The sequence below is a fragment of the Heterodontus francisci genome, chromosome 9 (assembly GCF_036365525.1).
Source record: "Heterodontus francisci isolate sHetFra1 chromosome 9, sHetFra1.hap1, whole genome shotgun sequence".
NCBI classification, from domain to species: domain Eukaryota; kingdom Metazoa; phylum Chordata; class Chondrichthyes; order Heterodontiformes; family Heterodontidae; genus Heterodontus; species Heterodontus francisci.
The window spans coordinates 37,439,642-37,458,540 of NC_090379.1; the positions used below are offsets into that span (position 1 = coordinate 37,439,642).

At 39.7% G+C, this 18,899-nt stretch overlaps 1 protein-coding gene across 4 annotated transcripts in view; it reads right to left on the minus strand.

Moving 5' to 3' along the window:
- ppm1aa (protein phosphatase, Mg2+/Mn2+ dependent, 1Aa) overlaps nt 1-18,899 on the minus strand; it is a 139,251-nt gene that overhangs the window by 80,542 nt on the left and 39,810 nt on the right. The window contains exon 6 of one of the 4 annotated variants that reach the window (XM_068038795.1): nt 7,201-13,350. The exons of 2 other annotated variants lie outside the window; for them this stretch is intronic. In XM_068038795.1, coding sequence (XP_067894896.1) covers nt 13,321-13,350 — 30 coding nt within the window. In that variant the 3' untranslated portion in view covers nt 7,201-13,320. Of the gene's footprint in view, nt 1-7,200; nt 13,425-18,899 lie in introns of those variants that run through there. One more of the 4 variants, XM_068038794.1, reaches the window with a different exon arrangement.

Here is an 18,899-nt window from a genome sequence, read left to right on the forward strand (position 1 = left end):
TAGTTGGCCTTCCCCCAATTTGGGGGACTCTCGTCTTTGTCCATGAGTATTTTAAAGCTTACGGAATTGTGATCACTATTCCCAAAGTAGTCCCCTACTGAAACTTCAACAACCTGGCCGGGCTCATTCCCCAACACCAGGTCCAGTATGGCCCCTTCCCGAGTTGGACTATTTACATACTGCTCCAGAAAACCCTCCTGGATGCTCCTTACAAATTCTGCTCCATCTGGACCTTTAACATTAAGCGAATCCCAGTCAATGTTGGGAAAATTAAAATCTCCTATCACCACCACCCTGTTGCTCCTACATCTTTCCATAATCTGTTTACATATTTGTACCTCTATCTCACGCTCGCTGTTGGGAGGCCTGTAGTACAGCCCCAACATTGTTACCGCACCCTTCCTATTTCTGAGTTCTGTCCATATTGCCTCACTGCTCGAGTCCTCCATAGTGCCCTCCTTCAGCACAGCTGTGATATCCTCTTTGACCAGTAATGCAACTCCTCCACCCCTTTTACCTCCCTCTCTATCCCGCCTGAAGCATCGATATCCTGGGATATTTAGTTGCCAATCATGCCCTTCCCTCAACCAAGTCTCAGTAATAGCAATAACATCATACTCCCAGGTACTAATCCAAGCCCTAAGTTCATCTGCCTTACCTACTACACTTCTTGCATTAAAACAAATGCACCTCAGACCACCAGTCCCTTTATATTCATCATCTGCTCCCTGCCTGCTCTTCCCCTTAGTCACACTGACTTCATTATCTAGTTTCTTATAGGCTTTTGTTACTACCCCCTCACGGTCAACTGACCTCAATTGGTTCCCATCCCCCTGCCACATTAGTTTAAACCCTCCCCAACAGCGTTAGCAAAAGCACCTCCAAGGACATTGGTTCCAGTCCGGCCCAGGTGTAGACCGTCCAATTTGTAATAGTCCCACCTCCCCCAGAACCGGTCCCAATGTCCCAAAAATCTGAACCCCTCCTTCCTGCACCATCTCTCAAGCCACGCATTCATCCTGACTATTCTTTCATTTTTACTCTGACTATCACGTGGCACTGGTAGTAATCCTGAGAGTACTACCTCTGAGGTCCTACTTTTTAACTTGGCTCCTAACTCCCTAAACTCTGCTTGTAGGACCTCATCCCGTTTTTTACCTATATCATTAGTGCCTATGTGCACAATGACAACTGGCTGTTCACCCTCCCCCTTTAGAATGTTCTGTAGCCGATCTGAGACATCCCTGACCCGTGCACCTGGGAGGCAACATACCATTCGGGAGCCTCGTTTTCGACCACAGAACCGCCTATCTACTCCCCTTACAATCGAATCCCCTACGACTATAGCCCTTCCACTCTTTTTCCCGCCCTTCTGAGCAGCAGAGCCAGCCACGGTGCCATGGACCTGGCTACTGCTGCCTTCCCCTGGTGAGCCATCTCCCTCAACAGTATCCAAAACGGTATACTTGTTTTGGAGGGAGATGACCGCAGGGGACTCCTGCGCTGCCTTCCTGCTCTTTCTCTGCCTTTTGGTCACCCATTCCCTTTCTCCCTCAGCAATCCTAATCTGCGGTGTGACCAATTCACTAAACGTGCTATCCACGACCTCCTCAGCATCGCGCATGCTCCAAAGTGAGTCCATCCGCAGCTCGAGAGCCGTCATGCGGTCCAACAAGAGCTGCAGCTGGACACACTTCCTGCACGTGAAGGAGTCAGGGTCATCAGCCATGTCCCTGAGCTCCCACATTGAGCAAGAGGAGCATGATACGGGTCTGAGATCTCCTGCCATTTTTAATCTTAAGTTTAAACTTAGTTAAATGAAAAAGGAACGAAAAGTTTTTACCAATCACAATAAAACCAGAGAAATCGAAAAAGCCTTACCTTATAAACACCCCACCGAGCCCTTTTTTTTTTGGTTAGAGGAGGAGGGCGGGTGGGAGACACTACAAGTGTGGTGTCTCGGGTTCAGAAACCGCCCAAATTATAGTGTTTTACTTACCCAGCAGCCCCCTGGCCTTCGCCGAAAAACAAAAGGAAATTAAATTTACTTTCAAACTGACTTTCCCAGCTGCTCACTCGCTCACGCGCTGCTCCCGAAAAAGCTGCTGCACTGAAAGGAAAGTTATTTTAAACCGCCCAAATATATAGTGTTTTACTTACCCAGCAGCCCCCTGGCCTCCGCCGAAAAACAAAAGGAAATTAAATTTACTTTCAAACTGACTTTCCCAGCTGCTCACTCGCTCACGCGCTGCTCCCGAAAAAGCTGCTGCACTGAAAGGAAAGTTATTTTAAACCGCCCAAATATATAGTGTTTTACTTACCCAGCAGCCCCCTGGCCTCCGCCGAAAAACAAAAGGAAATTAAATTTACTTTCAAACTGACTTTCCCAGCTGCTCACTCGCTCACGCGCTGCTCCCGAAAAAGCTGCTGCACTGAAACGTTAACTCTGCTTCTCTCTCCACAGATGCTGCCAGACCTGCTGAGTATTTCCAGTATGTCTTGTTTTTATTTCAGATTTCCAGCATCCGCAGTATTTTGCTTTTATATTAATTTCACCATATGGCTATTAAATTTCAAATTGTTGCTGGGAAGAGGAGAAGGCCTGTTACAAGGGTTGCCAGACTTGGATGAAAAACATTTGCATACTAACAGACAGTGCTTGGAGGGACAAATGGGCTATTCCCTGCTCCAATTTAACCCACAATGGACTTTAAGCACCGGGTATCGTGTGCAAGAGACGCTCCAGGGTCGGCTTAGACAAGAGAATCCACAAACGTGGTCAGACCAGCTAGTCACATGATTAACCTGCTTGGCAACTTGGGTTTTTCTGAATTGTACAATGAGTTTGAACTGGGAGACTGCAGTATGCTCCTGGACTGAAGAATACTTCTCCTGTCTGGCTCTTCCTCTTTCTCATGGAACTCCAAATCCACTGAAGACACATGAACCCCAAGAGAGAAAGTTCTCCTACATCGAAGAAGGTTTAAGAATAATACTGGGCCCCAACAAAAAGCAAGACTTACCTATAATCAAGGACTCGACAGCAAGTTCAAAAGTCAGTAACCAAAACCATTTTCAGAGGTTGCCTCAAACTTTTCTATCTGCAGGTGTGTGTCGCGAATGCATGCTAGTGTGAGCGTGTCGTATATCCGTAGGCGTTAACCAAATTAGAGTTTAATAAATTTCAACCTTTCTTCTTTAAACCTATGAAAACCTGTTTTTGCAGGTTTCTTTGCCTCATTAATGGAAAGCAGTGAACAAAGATTTACCAATGGGGAGCTAAAAACACGCCGTGTTTAAAATTAAACCCTGTTACGGTATGACAGGTGAAGACTGAGAAGGAACCCTAGACCCCTATCTCACCTGGTCGTAACAGCTTAATTTTAAAGTAACCCCCAAAAACAATCTTTTCCAGTCAGCAATGTTCATGTACCAACATCTTAAACAAAGTTCCTCTGCGTACAATGTTTGCACAAACATTAAACCATTTTAAATATAAAATGTCTTTAAATGTAAAATATAGCACATTGGAATGTAATACCATATGATATATCCGTACATGAATTTCACCAATCACAAATTCAACTTTATAGAGGACAGCAGATGCCTCATTTTTACTCCACAAATAATAGACATTCAGATCTTTTCCATACATGAACTGTCGTCGTACATGAACTGGCATAAGCACGATTTTCCTTTATTCATTTGATACTTTCATTAATGTGCTGCATTTACATTTCTCTTATATTCAATAATTTCTGTGGTACATTTATAAATTACGATCACCATGGATACCTACCCACAAAGATCAACATAACTTTTGTTAATGCTGCATCAAAACATAGTGCATACATACAGCGTGTGTTTCATTATTGACCTTTGTCTGGAATTAACAGGATAACAAATTTCAAAGTCATTAGGTAGTACAGAACTTGAGTATTGCTGAAAATAGAGACATGCTGTCGAAACTTTTTGTCTTGCACTCATCAGGACAATCCGCAAGAATACAAATGTAGGGGAAAACAACTTTATAGTGTATGAGCAGATAGTGCTGATTGGTTGACAAGTGAACTCTGGTAGAGGCATTGCCATGGAGAATGCACCAGTTAACGGTGACTGACAGTTAATGTCCAAGCTTTGTTTGAAATATAAACCAGGCAGCTTGACTCTAATTGGTCAAGGCATTGCCCTGAGGAATGAACCAGCCAATGGCTGCCCCTTATTTTGTTTAGCTGAAACCGGTGCAATTTTTGTACATTTTCTGTCTGCAAAGAACAGGGCCTTGTGTATTCATATATGTAACTTCCAGTATGCACAAACGCGCTACACTGCGAGCCCTACTGACAATCTTAAATTGGTTGTCAGCTTAATTCTTAGCACACTGAGGACTATTTAGCAAATGTTGTCCAATTGCAGAATCACATCTAATGTTGGACACGGTTTTGAGTTTCACAAGCACGGGCTGGTTGGGTACGGCCTGTACCTTGCCCATTGCAAACAGAAGGGACATGTTGCTTGAAATGATCCGCCAGTCTTTGGGATATATGGTCTATATACCTGGCATCACACTGGCATTCAAATTCATATATCACATTACTCATTTGTGAGACAGGCAGGACGTCCTTTTGGCTTGATGGCATCATCCTGTTTGTGGCGAACACCACATGTGCTGCTACTGCATTGTAACATCGTGAAACAGCTAGCTTCACCTGTTGCTCAAATTTGTAACTGGTGCATTCTCCATGGTAACGCCTCTACCAGAGTTCACTTGCCAATCATCCAGTACTATCTTCTCATACAGTATTAAGTTGTTGTTTTCCCTTACATTGGTTTGCTTGAGGATTGTCCTGATGAGCACAAGACGAAAATCTTTGACAACATGCCTCTATTTTCAGCAATACTCAAATTTCAAAGTCTTTCAAAATCACTAAGATTAGTAAATTTAAATTTTTATACAGTATACTAGAAGACCTCTGGCATCGGTAGAAGTATTGTTAGATGGAACAAATGTGTTACAGCAACAAGGGAAGGTTACTAGTGAAAGTATTTGAAAAAGAATTTGCAAAGATCTTCTGAGTGAAATAATTTATTTTTGATTCCTAGAAACTAAAGAGCATTTTCCTTACCACTGCAGGTAGATAATTAAGAAAGTTTATTCCTCACATATCACACTTGGGATAGAAAGGCAGATAAATACATCATAAATACTGGTATTTAGCAGCAACCTTTTATCCTTACTGCCCACCTGATTAAGATGTTAAAGGGCGGCACAGTGGCGCAGTGGTTAGCACTGCAACCTCACAGCTCCAGCAACCTGGGTTCAATTCTGGGTACTGCCTGTGTGGGGTTTGCAAGTTCTCCCTGTGTTTGCGTGGGTTTCCTCCGGGTGCTCCGGTTTCCTCCCACATGCCAAAGACTTGCTGGTTGATAGGTTAATTGGCCATTATAAATTGCCCCTAGTATAGGTAGGTCGTAGGGAAATATAGGGGACAGGTGGGGATGTGGTAGGAATATGGAATTAGTGTAGGATTAGTATAAATGGGTGGTTGATGGTCGACACAGACTCGGTGGGCCGAAGGGCCTGTTTCAGTGCTGTATCTCTAAAACTAAAAAACTAAAGGCCAAAAAAACCAAAAATTTTATTTTACTGTTTGCTTATTGGCATATTTTCAGGTGTCAGCCTTGGCTCACTCACCTCAGAGTCTTAAAGTTGTGGGTTTAAGCTCCACTTAAAATACTTGAGCACACAATCTAGGCTGACACTGCAGGGCAGTAAGGAGAGTGCTGCACTGTCAGAGGTACTATCTTTCAGGAGACATTAAATCAAGTGTCTGCCTCCTCAGATGGATGTAAAAGATCCTATGGGTTTTTTTTATGGAAGAACAGTGTCCCACCAACATTTATCCCTTAACCAATGCCATTATATATCAATATCTGGTCATTTAACTCACTGCTGTTTGTGGAATCTTGCTGTGTGCAAATTGGCTGTCATATTTCCCGACAATATTGAATACATTTCAAAAGCCCTTCATTGGCAGTGAAGCATTTGGGATATCGAGGTTATGAACAAAACCCTATATACCAAATGAGAAATATTAATTCATCAGCTGGAAACTTACTGGAGACTTTGATGGAGAAAATCTTAGTTAACTTAAAAAAGAACAGGCAGCCAAGATGGCCACTGCAATTTGCATCTGAAACACCTCTGCACATGCCAAGGCCCAACCGGAGCCAGAAGTCTAACAAGAAGCCCAGCCAGAGCAATGCTTTGGCTAACTCAGTAGATCATCCAGAGCACCGTTATTAAGGGGACATTCAAAGCTATCTTGAGGCATTCGTAAGTGGAGACATCCCTCCAGGGGTTAACACTGACACCACCGCTTTGGACCTCATTAAAAACAAAGGGGATTGTGAGAACTGTGTGACCATCAGTCCATCTCTGAAAAAAGAGAGTTTTGTTACAAATAGTAACTGAAACTGCAGCAGCAGAAAAGGCTATGTGGCCTGCCTTTCTTTCTCTCTCCTCAGAAAACATAAAGTTTGAAAGCTGTCTGTGACTGTGGACCCTCCAAGCCTATAGACTGCTACAGCCAGAGACCAGGGGACGAGAGCCACCTACCAGTCTGCCTTCAAGAAAACCCTGAGCAAAGTGGGGCAGCCACAAAGTGCACTTTGACCAAGGACTTCAAGAATACAACTTCAGACCACTGAATCATCCAACCCCAATGACAGTGTATTTAACTTTTATTTATTCTGTACTTTAATCCAACCAAAAAAACCTACTTTTCACTTTGTAATCTATTTACTGTATGTGATTCGGATGTGAATGCGTGCGTGAATGCGTAGTGTATTTTTCAAATTTTTAAAATCTGGTTTAGATTGTTAAGTATAATAAACTTATCTCTTTCTTGTTTAAACTCAAGAAAACTTGCCTGGTTCTTTCACGATCACATTAAAGGGAAAAGGTAAAACACACTGAGGCGGTAAGCACAACCACTGTTTAAAAGGAATAAAGCCTGTTGCGGTCAAATAAAAGGAAGGGCAAGAGGGGCGACTGTGACCCCCCTCCTCACTTGGCTGTAACAAGGTCATGAAAGGCACTATATAAAAGCAAGTTCTTGTTTTCTCTCGATTCACTTTTATCCAATATCTTTCCAATGGTTCTTAAAATAGCTTAAGCAAAACATTTAGGCAAAACAATTTAACTTGAATACTTTTATTCTCATCGCTATCCACATTCAAATTTTAAGTGCTTCCAGAACCATTGCGCATACAAAGTAGCAGCTGCTGTAGCCATCTATAGTGCAATACAAAATATAAAGACTTACTCTGTCATTCCTCACTTACCAGATTTCTCTTCAGCTGTACTTGTGTTCAACTCCCTTATTGTACTTGACAAGTATAGTTGCAGGACATGAGCTAGTAACATGCACAATTTTCCTTTCAAAGTTACTTTGGAAAAAGTTGAGTTCTTGCTTTAATGTTGTATTTTAACACAGAAAAATTCCATTTACAGTGGAATTTGAATAGCCTTCAATTTGTTCATCACATGCAGATCCATGCAATATTGTATTGCGCTACTCAGTAAAGCTGAACAGATTTTGCTTACTGAAAGACAATCATGTTACATATTCAATACAACATATTAGACACAAGGTGAAACCGGTTTGAAGTTGCACACTGCATCTGCCATAGGCATGAGTTCAATAGCTCAGTCTTTAAGAGAAAGAAAGCACTGCCAATGATTATTTTATAACCAAGGCAAATCAATCCAATTTAAATTGGCTCTGATTAGTATTCCAATTCTTTACCCACAGATGATTTGTGCTAAACAAGTGTAAAATTATTCTTGTGAAACCTTTAAGAAAATAATTTTTAATCTGATCCATACAATCAAAAGCTGATTACAGTAAGGGAAAAATACATGAGCAACTGATTTGAACCTAAGATTTTATCCAAATTCCACTGTACTCCTAAAAATTATGTCCTTGGGGCTATTGGTTTCATTAACTTTCCACTAGAGGGACAGAGCTTACAAACAGCAAGTCCTGGGGTGCTCTGTTAATTTCCAAGCTTGGTGTAAATCAGTTTCTAGGAGTTTTAGGAACAGATCTGTGCTTTGCTAAACAAGCTGAATGATACACCTGGGAACTTGTATAAACTCGAGGTTCAGGCATCTGACATAGTCATGGGTCTCAGAAAGCATTTCGAACCCAAAGTAAATTTTGTTTTATATATATGTTATAAACTGTACTGCTAATAGCAAGTGATCAACTTAGTGAACAGCAGAAGAGGAGGTTCAGAAGAGTTTCAAAAAACATTGAGCAATTTAATTGGTTCCCTTTTAAAAAATCTATGTGTTGCTGACTGCCCATTTTTGATTCATACCTTTTTTGCACTCCACAACAGGAGATCAGCTACTAGCTAATTGACACATTCCCCAATTATACAGCAGTGATTTGCTGATTTAGGAATCTGAGATTTGAGCCAAACAAATGTGCATTCGGATAGGCATTACAACCTGGCAACAACAAATTTTAGTATTTACACACTAAATTTGTCCTCTTAAAAAGATTATGCACCCATGGTCATATACCACCAACAGAGCACAGGCAGGCCAAAATACACCAAAATCTATTATTGCTCGATTCAACTATTAGGAGGTATAGAAAAACAGCCAAGGGTGATTGTGACTTCTCTTCACTTTGGTGAAGTGACTATCCTCCAATTGATGCATTGAAGGTCAGAAACTCAGCATGCAGGAATATAGGCCATAAAACAGTATCCCATGATTGGCATATTGGGAAAAAAAAACCCAAAAATGGTCAGCACCACACAGTTAATGTCTTCCCATTGGATTTTTTTTAAAAATATAAATAACAAACGTTTTGTATGCTACTTTGATTTAAATTTGAAATAAGTAAATTTTCCTCAGGTACAATTTACGTTTTTGATGTGTTTAAACACAGTCTATAAAGATTCCTCATCATAAACAAAATTGCTCCTCAACCCATTTATGTAATCTTCATGATTTCACTCCAGTAAAAACACAATATATCATGCAATTGCCTGACACTTTAATCAATGGTACCTTCAACCGTAAATGTATTTCAAACCTCCACAGTCTGCAAACATAACAATTCACAGGCATATGCAATTTGTTCAATTGACTCCAAACAGTAAAAGCTCACAGTTAGGAACTAAATTCACACATTATCATCTTTGGAGTTGAGATCAGTACATAATACAAAATATACAATTAACAAGCTTTTTGTAAACACTTAATCTGGATTTCATTTTAGTTTAATTGCTGTGAACCAATACTAAGTATTGTTACACATTCTACACGTCAAACAATGTATTCTAGTGAGATAAACTGAATAGAAAATTTAAATTACTTCTCATTGACAGCGTAATTATTTTCTATGCTAAAGTAAACAGTTATTAAAATATTTTCCAATGCCATTATCTTTCGATCTGAAAATATATATATAAATGTGCAAGTGAACTCTAGCAGAATGTAAATGCTACCTGATAATGAATGCTATTAAACACTATATCCACAGATGATGAATATTTATGGAATTCACAAGGTTTTCCTCTAAAACAGGCACAGTAAGTTTCAGACAGATGTGTCATATAATCCCTTATTTTGCAAAGTGCTGGGACAAATGCTATCCTAGAATGTAGTAAGGCAAACTGGTGTGATTACAGTTACATTGTTTGACAACACAACATAAGCAACAGTGGGTGGGAAAGTTCATTTGTCTGACATTTTACACATGTGAGTAAAGTCAATTTGCACTTGGTTTGCCCAAAAGACAATGCTTCAGATCAATCGGTAGTCATTCAAAAACCTTGAAGCAAAGGATGAGCAAAGTTCAGAACTGGCTTGCCCTCTTAAAAGCAACAACTCTCAGTTTTTAAAGTTTTTCAAATACTTATAACAATATTTCTCCAACACTTGTGTACAGAAAAAAAATGAAAATATGAGTTATGATATTCCAATGTAAATTGTAATTCCAATCAATTATCCAAAATTTATTGAAACTAATTTTTAATTGTAACATAGCACAGATATTCTAGACTAGGCAATGAACAGTCTAGTAATCTACTTAATATCGCTACCTGTGAAGCTGACCAGAACTTCTATGAATTGTCACTTGTGATTTATGTGGTCAGCCTCACTTGAAGATATGTATATCCCCAGATTACCCAAAACATATCCTTCATTTAACTTAAATTTGTTAAATCCATTAAAAAAATTGCAGTTCATTTTCACAGACACAAGCATTCTTTCCAAATCACTCGAATTAGAAATCCGCTTAGGAATAATGTTCTTTTGAAGTTTGTTAGTGAGCAGTTTATATTACCAGCAACGTATATTTCATAAAGGATGCCAAAAATCAGTCTGTGTAAAAATCACAAGTTCTATTAAGGGAGCACTTCAAATATGTATTAGGTTTATGAATCTTGCACATTAATGCATGGCTTTAATATTTTCCATAAAATATCCATTAGATATTATTTCAGGAGCCATCTCTTAATATTCTATTTAATTTATATTACTGCAAGTTTCACAAATGGAAGAGATAGGTTAGAATTCACTATTGTAATCCAATAAGACTTCACAATATTGTGACTGGATCTTTTGTCCTTAAATGGTGGCGGTGTTCTAATGGCACAGCAGTGGGCTCCATTCAGTCAGAAGGCTTGAGTTCAATATTTTGCTGAAATTCATCTTGGTGCGAGGAAAAATTAAGTCAGGTCTGCTGCACCGCAGAATTACACTTAAGGGAAAATAGGTGTCTCAGATAAAGTTGCTTTTAAAGCAATTTAAGATTTTTTAAATTTGATGTACACAACTGTGAAGTAGTAATATTTAAGCAAAAATAATGTTGCATCATTATTTAAGAGGGAAAAAAAGACAAGTTCAAACATTTTGCTCATTTTTTTTCTTGCAGTTGGTTTGGGAATTATGGCCACTGTGATAAAAACTTAAAAATCGTCAAGAACTGACTGCTGAATCTACAAAAAAGCATCCATTTTACCATCACTAGAATTCCATTCTGTTGAAGCTCCATACAATGCAATTTTTAACCATGATGACTAAAAAAAAAAATTCTTGCTCTGATGGGATTAAAGAAAATCTGATGTCACAATCTACATTTTTAGTTCAGAACATGAATACAACTGGAAGCTCATTTAATAGTCACTTGTATTAAACTGTCTGTTCACAGTGGTATATGGAAACCTGATCCAGTGTCATAACCAATGCCTTTCCATGTATTTAAACCCACTGAACATGCACATCTACCTCCAGACAATCTGTACCATCAAGCCACATGTCCTCAGGACAATATACTTTACAATGAAACTTTCCCACCCTGAAATAGACCTCAATCTTTTTTTGTTTCATCCTCCTCTGTTGGAAAACAGTTAATGAAAGGTTTAGTCCCATAGGAAAGTAATTCTGTTACCAAATATTTGATCAAAATACAAATAAACATTTAAAGCATTATTGGAAAACCTGCAATTTTGAATTACTTGGGACACAAGGCAAGCCTAAATTAATCCTTAAGTGCATTATTTACCCTTTAAGGATACATTTAAAGGTTATTATATGATGCCATGGATTGTCAAATATCAATAAAGAAATAAAGACTGTTTAATGAAGTGCAATAATGCATCAATTTCTCATTCCTACACTTTTAGTTTAGAGATACAGCACTGAAACAGGCCCTTCGGCCCACCGAGTCTGTGCCGAACATCAACCACCCATTTATACTAATCCTACACTAATCCCACATTCCTACCACATCCCCACCTATCCCTATATTTCCCTACCGCCTACCTATACTAGGGGCAATTTATAACGGCCAATTTACCTACCAACCTGCAAGTCTTTTGGCTTGTGGGAGGAAACCGGAGCACCCGGAGGAAACCCACGCAGACACAGGGAGAACTTGCAAACTCCACACAGACAGTACCCAGAATTGAACCCGGGTCGCTGGAGCTGTGAGGCTGCGGTGCTAACCACTGCGCCACTGTGCCGCCCTTTTAGAAAGGCATTCTTACCTTTGTATCATTAATACATAATAGAAAAGGGAACAACTAAAAGGTTTGGTTTACAGATCATATACAAAGCTTTTACATGATAACTGTCAATGGTGAAAGCATTTTGACATTCCAAAGCACTATAAAGCAGTTCATGTCCTATCTGTGGCTACGAACTACCTTTCCAGTGCTGGCTGGACAACTGGATAATTCAACCACTGGCCAATAATGCTACCAGCATTATTGTTCTTGGTGATTTGGCTAAGTTGAATGACCTAGTAAAAGGTCGCCATCTCCTGGATGGAAAAAAAGTGACGTTCACTACTACAGACAGCATAAGCTATCTGTTGATACAGCAATATTGATGCTCAACTTAAACAATGGTGGTTTGGTCTTCTGTCCATCTAACTGATGATAGATAAATAAAGGCTTTTAATTTTTGGAATGGAATGCTGCCAAATTGGAAAGACAGCATTAAAGTATACAATATTACAGCCAACTGGTTAGGTACAATGCTGTGAAAATCTAACAGCAAGAACACAGGGTACTCTGCCATTTAACAACAATCTTAACTAAATTCTTCAAAATTAGAGACAAGGCATTATATAATTCCCAATAAATCACTTGCCCCAGTAGTGTAAAGTCAGCTTTTAAAATGCCACAGTAATGTGGATGCTATGATTCAAGTTTTATCTGTGACATACGCAACAAGTGAGCATTCATTATACAAGATCACGGCCTGCCAAATCCAAAGTTAAAATTTTAGAGCATTCATAATCTCTGGTATTGGGACATAATTTGAAAAGCAGTTTACCCAAGACTCAATTTAAAAAAAGAATACAATTGTAACAAAAGTTCTTTGGATAGAGAATTCTTCTTTTGATAAACCAAATGCTTGACTGCTGTTTCTGCGCCAGAGAGGGATATCCATTAGTTTTCTAAAAAATACACTTTGTAAGGAGGTCACATTCCATAAAATAGATGCAAGTATTTTTTTTTTAAAAAGACAAAATTGCACTTTTAAATAAAAAAGATTAATTCAAACAATGCCCAATTTATAGTGGAAATAATTCAATCTTTTGTATTTTCGACCACCGTAAATAAATCAGATCCTGGGTGAATCATTGCTGGTTACCGAATTCTGGTATTGTATTGACACCCTTTTTGAATTTCCTTCGCAAAATCAAACAATGCTTTGCAGACTTGTGATTCGCGGATATGCGATGACCTTGATTGGACGTATGCAAGCTTCCTGGTTGGCAGCTACCACATGTCGTCTGGGGATGAAGGTTCCTTGATAAAAAAAAAAGCATAACCCTTTAAAGTCTGGAGTGCCCAAAAGTGCAAAAACATCTAGACAACCCAGACTGTAAAGAGTTAAGAAGCATAATAACTTTGACTGGATTTATAGGTTTTATTAAAACATACAGAACTTAAAATTTGATGGTAGATATTTAATATAAATTCACAGTAGTTGCCAAAGCTCTTTCCAGTGGCTCTGAATTTTAACCTCCTCAGTCAATGTCAACCTGTCCATTCTACTCTTGTTCTTACAATCACACAATTTATTTCATAGTACTGTGATCAAATAGGAACAAAAAAATTGAGAGTAGCTATTCTAAATTCCAAATTTCTCAAGTAGTTTCTGGTATAACAGAATTATGGCTGTTTAATTAAATCTTTAAAAACAATTTCAGGGGTATGAAAATTGTAGTTAAAAGGAATCTATTGCAATAATATCTAAAATTCATGGGCCCATGTATCAAACAGGATTTCCCACTTCTGATGAGGCATCACACACTAGTAGAAAACTTTCTGGAAGGGGTAGACGTAGAGGGGGAAGAAAATCAGTAGGAAGGAAGTCAGAAAAGAGAACTAAAAATGTACGACTGGTGAAACCAATATTGTGCTTTGGAAACATATGTCCCAACAGCTGATCACACAACAACAAAGCCCACAGTCCAGTCAATCCTTCCAGTTAAAGCTGTAAACATTCATTCAGGAGGCAGCTGTAAAGTTCCCACATTGACGACAGTCATCAGTATAATGGAGGAAGAGGTCTCAGAAGGGGCCTGAGGGGAAGGTATATAATGTATCTGACTACTTAGTGCATCTTGTTGCATCAATTTAATCTGAAGAATTGAGCACGCGCTCCTCGGAACTATGGCCCTATCACCTTCAATACAAGTGATGTGGCAAAACTTGCAAGTAAGATTATAAATAGATAATCGATGTGACTAATTTGCTCCTTCTATTGGTTTAAGGCTATACAATCCCAAGAGATAACAAGAATATACCTTCAGACTTACTTGTTTGGGAGACTAAGAGCCTGAAGTTTTATACTTCCTTTACACCACATCGACCAGCTCTGACAGCAGCTGTGGAGTAAGTTACAACTACACTACATATTCAGATCAGTGGGAATGGGAGCTGGAGGAGATCAGTGTAAGCAAGAGCAAACGTGCACGGTGTACAATTTCTGGTCTCCAATTTTGAGAGTAGTTTTTGCTGATTGAAAGCACTGATTAAAATAATCGGTTAAATGAAATGAGAGCACATTGAGGTGGTGTTTCTGTTTGCACCAATATTATCCCAGATGGACTTTTGTCACTATTCAAAAACTAAGTGTCAAATGCACAGCATAAAGACAGCATGTTCTGGCACATGAGTATCACAAGTATTGGAAAATTTTATTCACTACTTCTTTTGAGGCAAGTTACTTTCCAGGGAGCTAAAAATCAGAAGCAATCTACACACCTGTAAAGAGCAACACTAGATTTTTTTCCATCTGTAATCCTTCTTTGTTGCACTCTGAATTGGCAATCCTTTGTAGAGTGTTTAGCTCATTCTTTACCCTCTTTCTTACATACTGTGAACACTAAAACTGCATTTCACGTGCTAAAGTGAGGAATGGTAAACATGCCAAGGCTTGATGTAAGGCCCTTTCATCTGACTATATTCTTCCTGGACTCTTCAGGTTCTCAGATTGTCAATTGTGTGCAAGGAGAACTGGAAAGTAAAAGGTACTAAAGAGTAAGAACAGAAAAAAGAAAAGCGAGAAGAGGAAAAACGAATGATAAGCCATGAAATTATAGCAATGGCCAGTCATACTTTCGGAAACAAAGTCAAATCTTAAATGTTAATATTGCTACTTGACAACTGGACACGCAAAGAACCCTTGTTTTATTATTTCAGATGATAAGCTTCTGATGCTGCTTCAAAGTTAGTTTAATCTAAGATGGCTTCAATTTCAGCTCAGGTTAAAACCGGCAATTTCTATTCCCTGATCCCAGACTCAATTTCATTGCAACAAAAAAAAAGGCAGCCAAAATTTTATATCTAGATCCTAAAAACGTCCCTAAATTCACCTTCTAATTTTACATTTTTATGTAGTAGGAACATTAACTGAAGTTCAAGTTATAGCTTTTACCCTGATACTACTTCACAATGTTTTGAATGGGCTTCAATTCCTGCTTTTGCTGACACTTAGGGCAAGAATTTGCCCCTTGGGTTGGGACCTCGACATCAGGGTCAAATGGTGGTCACACCTCATACTGTGTGGCAAACAGTCACCTGGCAGTGATTTTCCCTGATGGTGGATAAGCTCTTGAAGCTGGAAGACCAATAGGAGGCGCTCCAGCTCAGAATGAGATGAAACCTGTAGTTCAGGTGAGAGACAGAGAGAAAGTGTTTTCACTTTGAGGCACCCTCTCTCCAACATTTTAAACTTTTACATTTAAAAATGGAATCAGCAGCCAGGCCACCATTATGGAGGGGGAACCCCTCCAAATGGCGGTCTCCAGCTGCAGGTAGGGAGGGCCTCAAAGCCTGCCTGGAACGCTGGCCCCAGTCTGCTGCTGGGAGACCACCTCCAGGCAACTAGCCTAGTCCCCGAAGCCTCAAGTGGCCTGCAGGCCGACTGGAAAATTTCAGTCGGTCTCTGACAACAGGCCTTTAACTAGCTCAATTAGCTATCCGTGGCTGGCAAACCAGCATGCCAGCCGGCAAAGAGAATCTTTGCGCCCGCCCACCTCTGCTCACCCCCATATGGAGCTAAAAATCTTGCCCTTAAGCTCAGTTGTGTTGAGATTGAACAAGATTTTCCCTCTTCAAGGGATAGTGGCTTGATTCAACATAATCCCTCCGTATGGTGGTACGCTAAATTGAAAACTGCTTGCATGAAGAACTGCAGTGGGGCGATTGCAGGACCTATTAAATTTATATTTCTATCTAATGATTGCACACTGGAGAAAATAAGTAAAAGCATTAGTTTTCCAAACCCTGCAGAGATCAGAAAGGGAGGCAGAATTAAAGTGGCATGCCACAAGGAGGTCTTTCACTTGGAAGAAAATGAGTGGAATTAAAAGGGTAAAACAAGCTTTGACAGGCAAAGTATAGTGGGAGGGAGTTGTGCTACTTAGGGAGGAAGCAGATAACTTGAAGATCTTCGTTGTGATGGATGGGAACATAGAACCTCCTTTCAACATGGGTGTACAGTGTTTCTAGTGTGACAACAATTAAGCAATTATGGCTGCATCAGATTTACTGATTGTTCTTTTAACTGGCCACAATTACCAGAGTCATTACTGGTTTCAGCAAACTATAAAATATACATTACAATTTGTGTTGTAATAAAGGAGTCATTTCAGATGTTTTATTCCTTTAGAAGTAGTTCTCGGCACCTGGTTGTTTGGATATCATTCTATTGAATTTGGGTAGCTTGACACTTCAGGTGTCGAGTTGTATTTGAAATTTACTATATCTGGACAAATATTCTAAGTAGCTGATAGCCTGTGAATGGCTTTTAACATAAATCAGCGTTGTCGAGTGTTCTTTGTATTCAATGTTTTTTCCAAAGGATGTTAAACAATTTATCAGGATGACCTTACCTCAGACGTCTGTCAGAGTACTGAAAGGTAGAAAGGTCTGAGCAACCTCTGGCTTGGTGGTAGTGCTCATGTTTCAGGGATCAATTGTATGTTAAGAGATTGTGCAGGAGAAGAGTTTTACTTTGATATTTCAAAGACGATAGTGCAGTCCATAAAATGAATTTTACTCAGATCGGTTCCCTAACCTCCTCTACCTTCATCATACTGATGTCTGTTGAAGCTATTTAAGGCAATTGCTCTGGTCGTGAAAAGGTCAATTCAGTACAATTCTAATTTCCTTTCATCTTCTCAGGATTCATTTCAGGCCCTTATGCCGTCCCTAGATTTCTCTTTGTCCATCTCAGGTAATGGGGTTTCTATAAAGCTATATTTCAAGGTCACTGACTCCCACAACTATAAAGCAAAATACTGCGGATGCTGGAAATCTGAAATAAAATGAATTGCTGGAAATACTCAGCAGGTCTGGCAGCATCCATGGGGAGAGAAGCAGAGTTAATGTTTCAGGTCAGTGACCCTTCTTCAGAACTGTTCTGAATGCTCCATTTCAAAGGTGAATTTGAGTGCAGGATGGAGCCCATTAAGAAGTGCAAGGAAATTATTGCATGCAGCTGTGGATTCAAACGTCCTGCATGTCGGAAATATACAAGAGGTAGGAAGTTAGGTGTCATTCCCTCAAAGACACATCTCTCATGGAACCCAACAAAGATGTTTCCGAGAGCTGGGCCTGGAGCGGATCCCATGGCAACACCATCTATTTGGGCATACATGGTGTCATTAAAACTGAACTGAACAGCATGAGTTGCCGAGTTCATAAGTTCAATGAATACTGATTCACGCGATCATGGTGGGTCTAGATCACAACAATATAGTGCTGTAGTGCAAATATCTATGGCTTCCTTAAGTGGTACATTGGTGAACAGGCTAGCAATGTCAAATGAGCACATGGACACGGCATTGCTATAGATATGCAAGTCCTGTATAGTTTTGCAAATGTGAAGGAATCCTTCACCGTGTATGTGGAAAACTTGCTCAAAACTGGTTATAACACTTCGCCCAACCATTTGGCCAAATCATGTTGTGCAGAACCGGGCATATGTATGGGCAGCCCATACATACGCGGACGCAGCGAGCCGCGAGGACGAACCCGGTCATATGTATCATTTGGCAGCTTATTGCTCTTACACAAGTCCAGCAAGTGTTTTTTAAGCCCGTGCTTGCAAAACTCAAAACACAGTGTCCAACATTTGATGTGATTCCGTGATTGGACAACATTTGCTAAATAATCCGCAGTGTGCTAAGAATTACGCTGACAACCAATTTAAGATTGTTTGTAGGGCTCACAGTATGGCGCATTTGGGTCTACTGGAAGCTACATATTTTAATACACAGGGCTCTGTTCTTTGCAGACAGAAAGAACATGTAAACACATTGAGCCTGTTTCAGCTGAACAAAATAAGGGACAGCCATTCGCTGGTTCATTCCTCAGGGTAATGCCTTGACCAATCAGAATCAAGCTGCCTGGTTTAAATTTCAAACAAAGCTTGGCAGTTAACTGTCAGTCACCGTAAACTGGTGCATTCTCTATGGCAACGCCTCTACCAATCAGAGTTCACTTGCCAACCAATCAGCACTCCCTTCTCATGCAGTATAAGTTGATTTCCCTTACATTGGTTATTCTTGCGTATTGTCCTGATGAGTGCAAGACGTAAAGCTTTGACAACATGTCTCTATTTTCAGCAATTCTCAAGTTTAGTTTAGTTTAGTTTAGAGATACAGCACTTTAACAGGCCCTTCGGCCCACCGAGTCTGTGCCGACCATCAACCACCCATTTATACTAATCCTACACCAATCCCGTATTCCTATCACATCCCCACCTGTCCCTATATATTTCCCTACCACCTACCTATACTAGGGGCAATTTATGATGGCCAATTAACCTATCAACCTGCAAG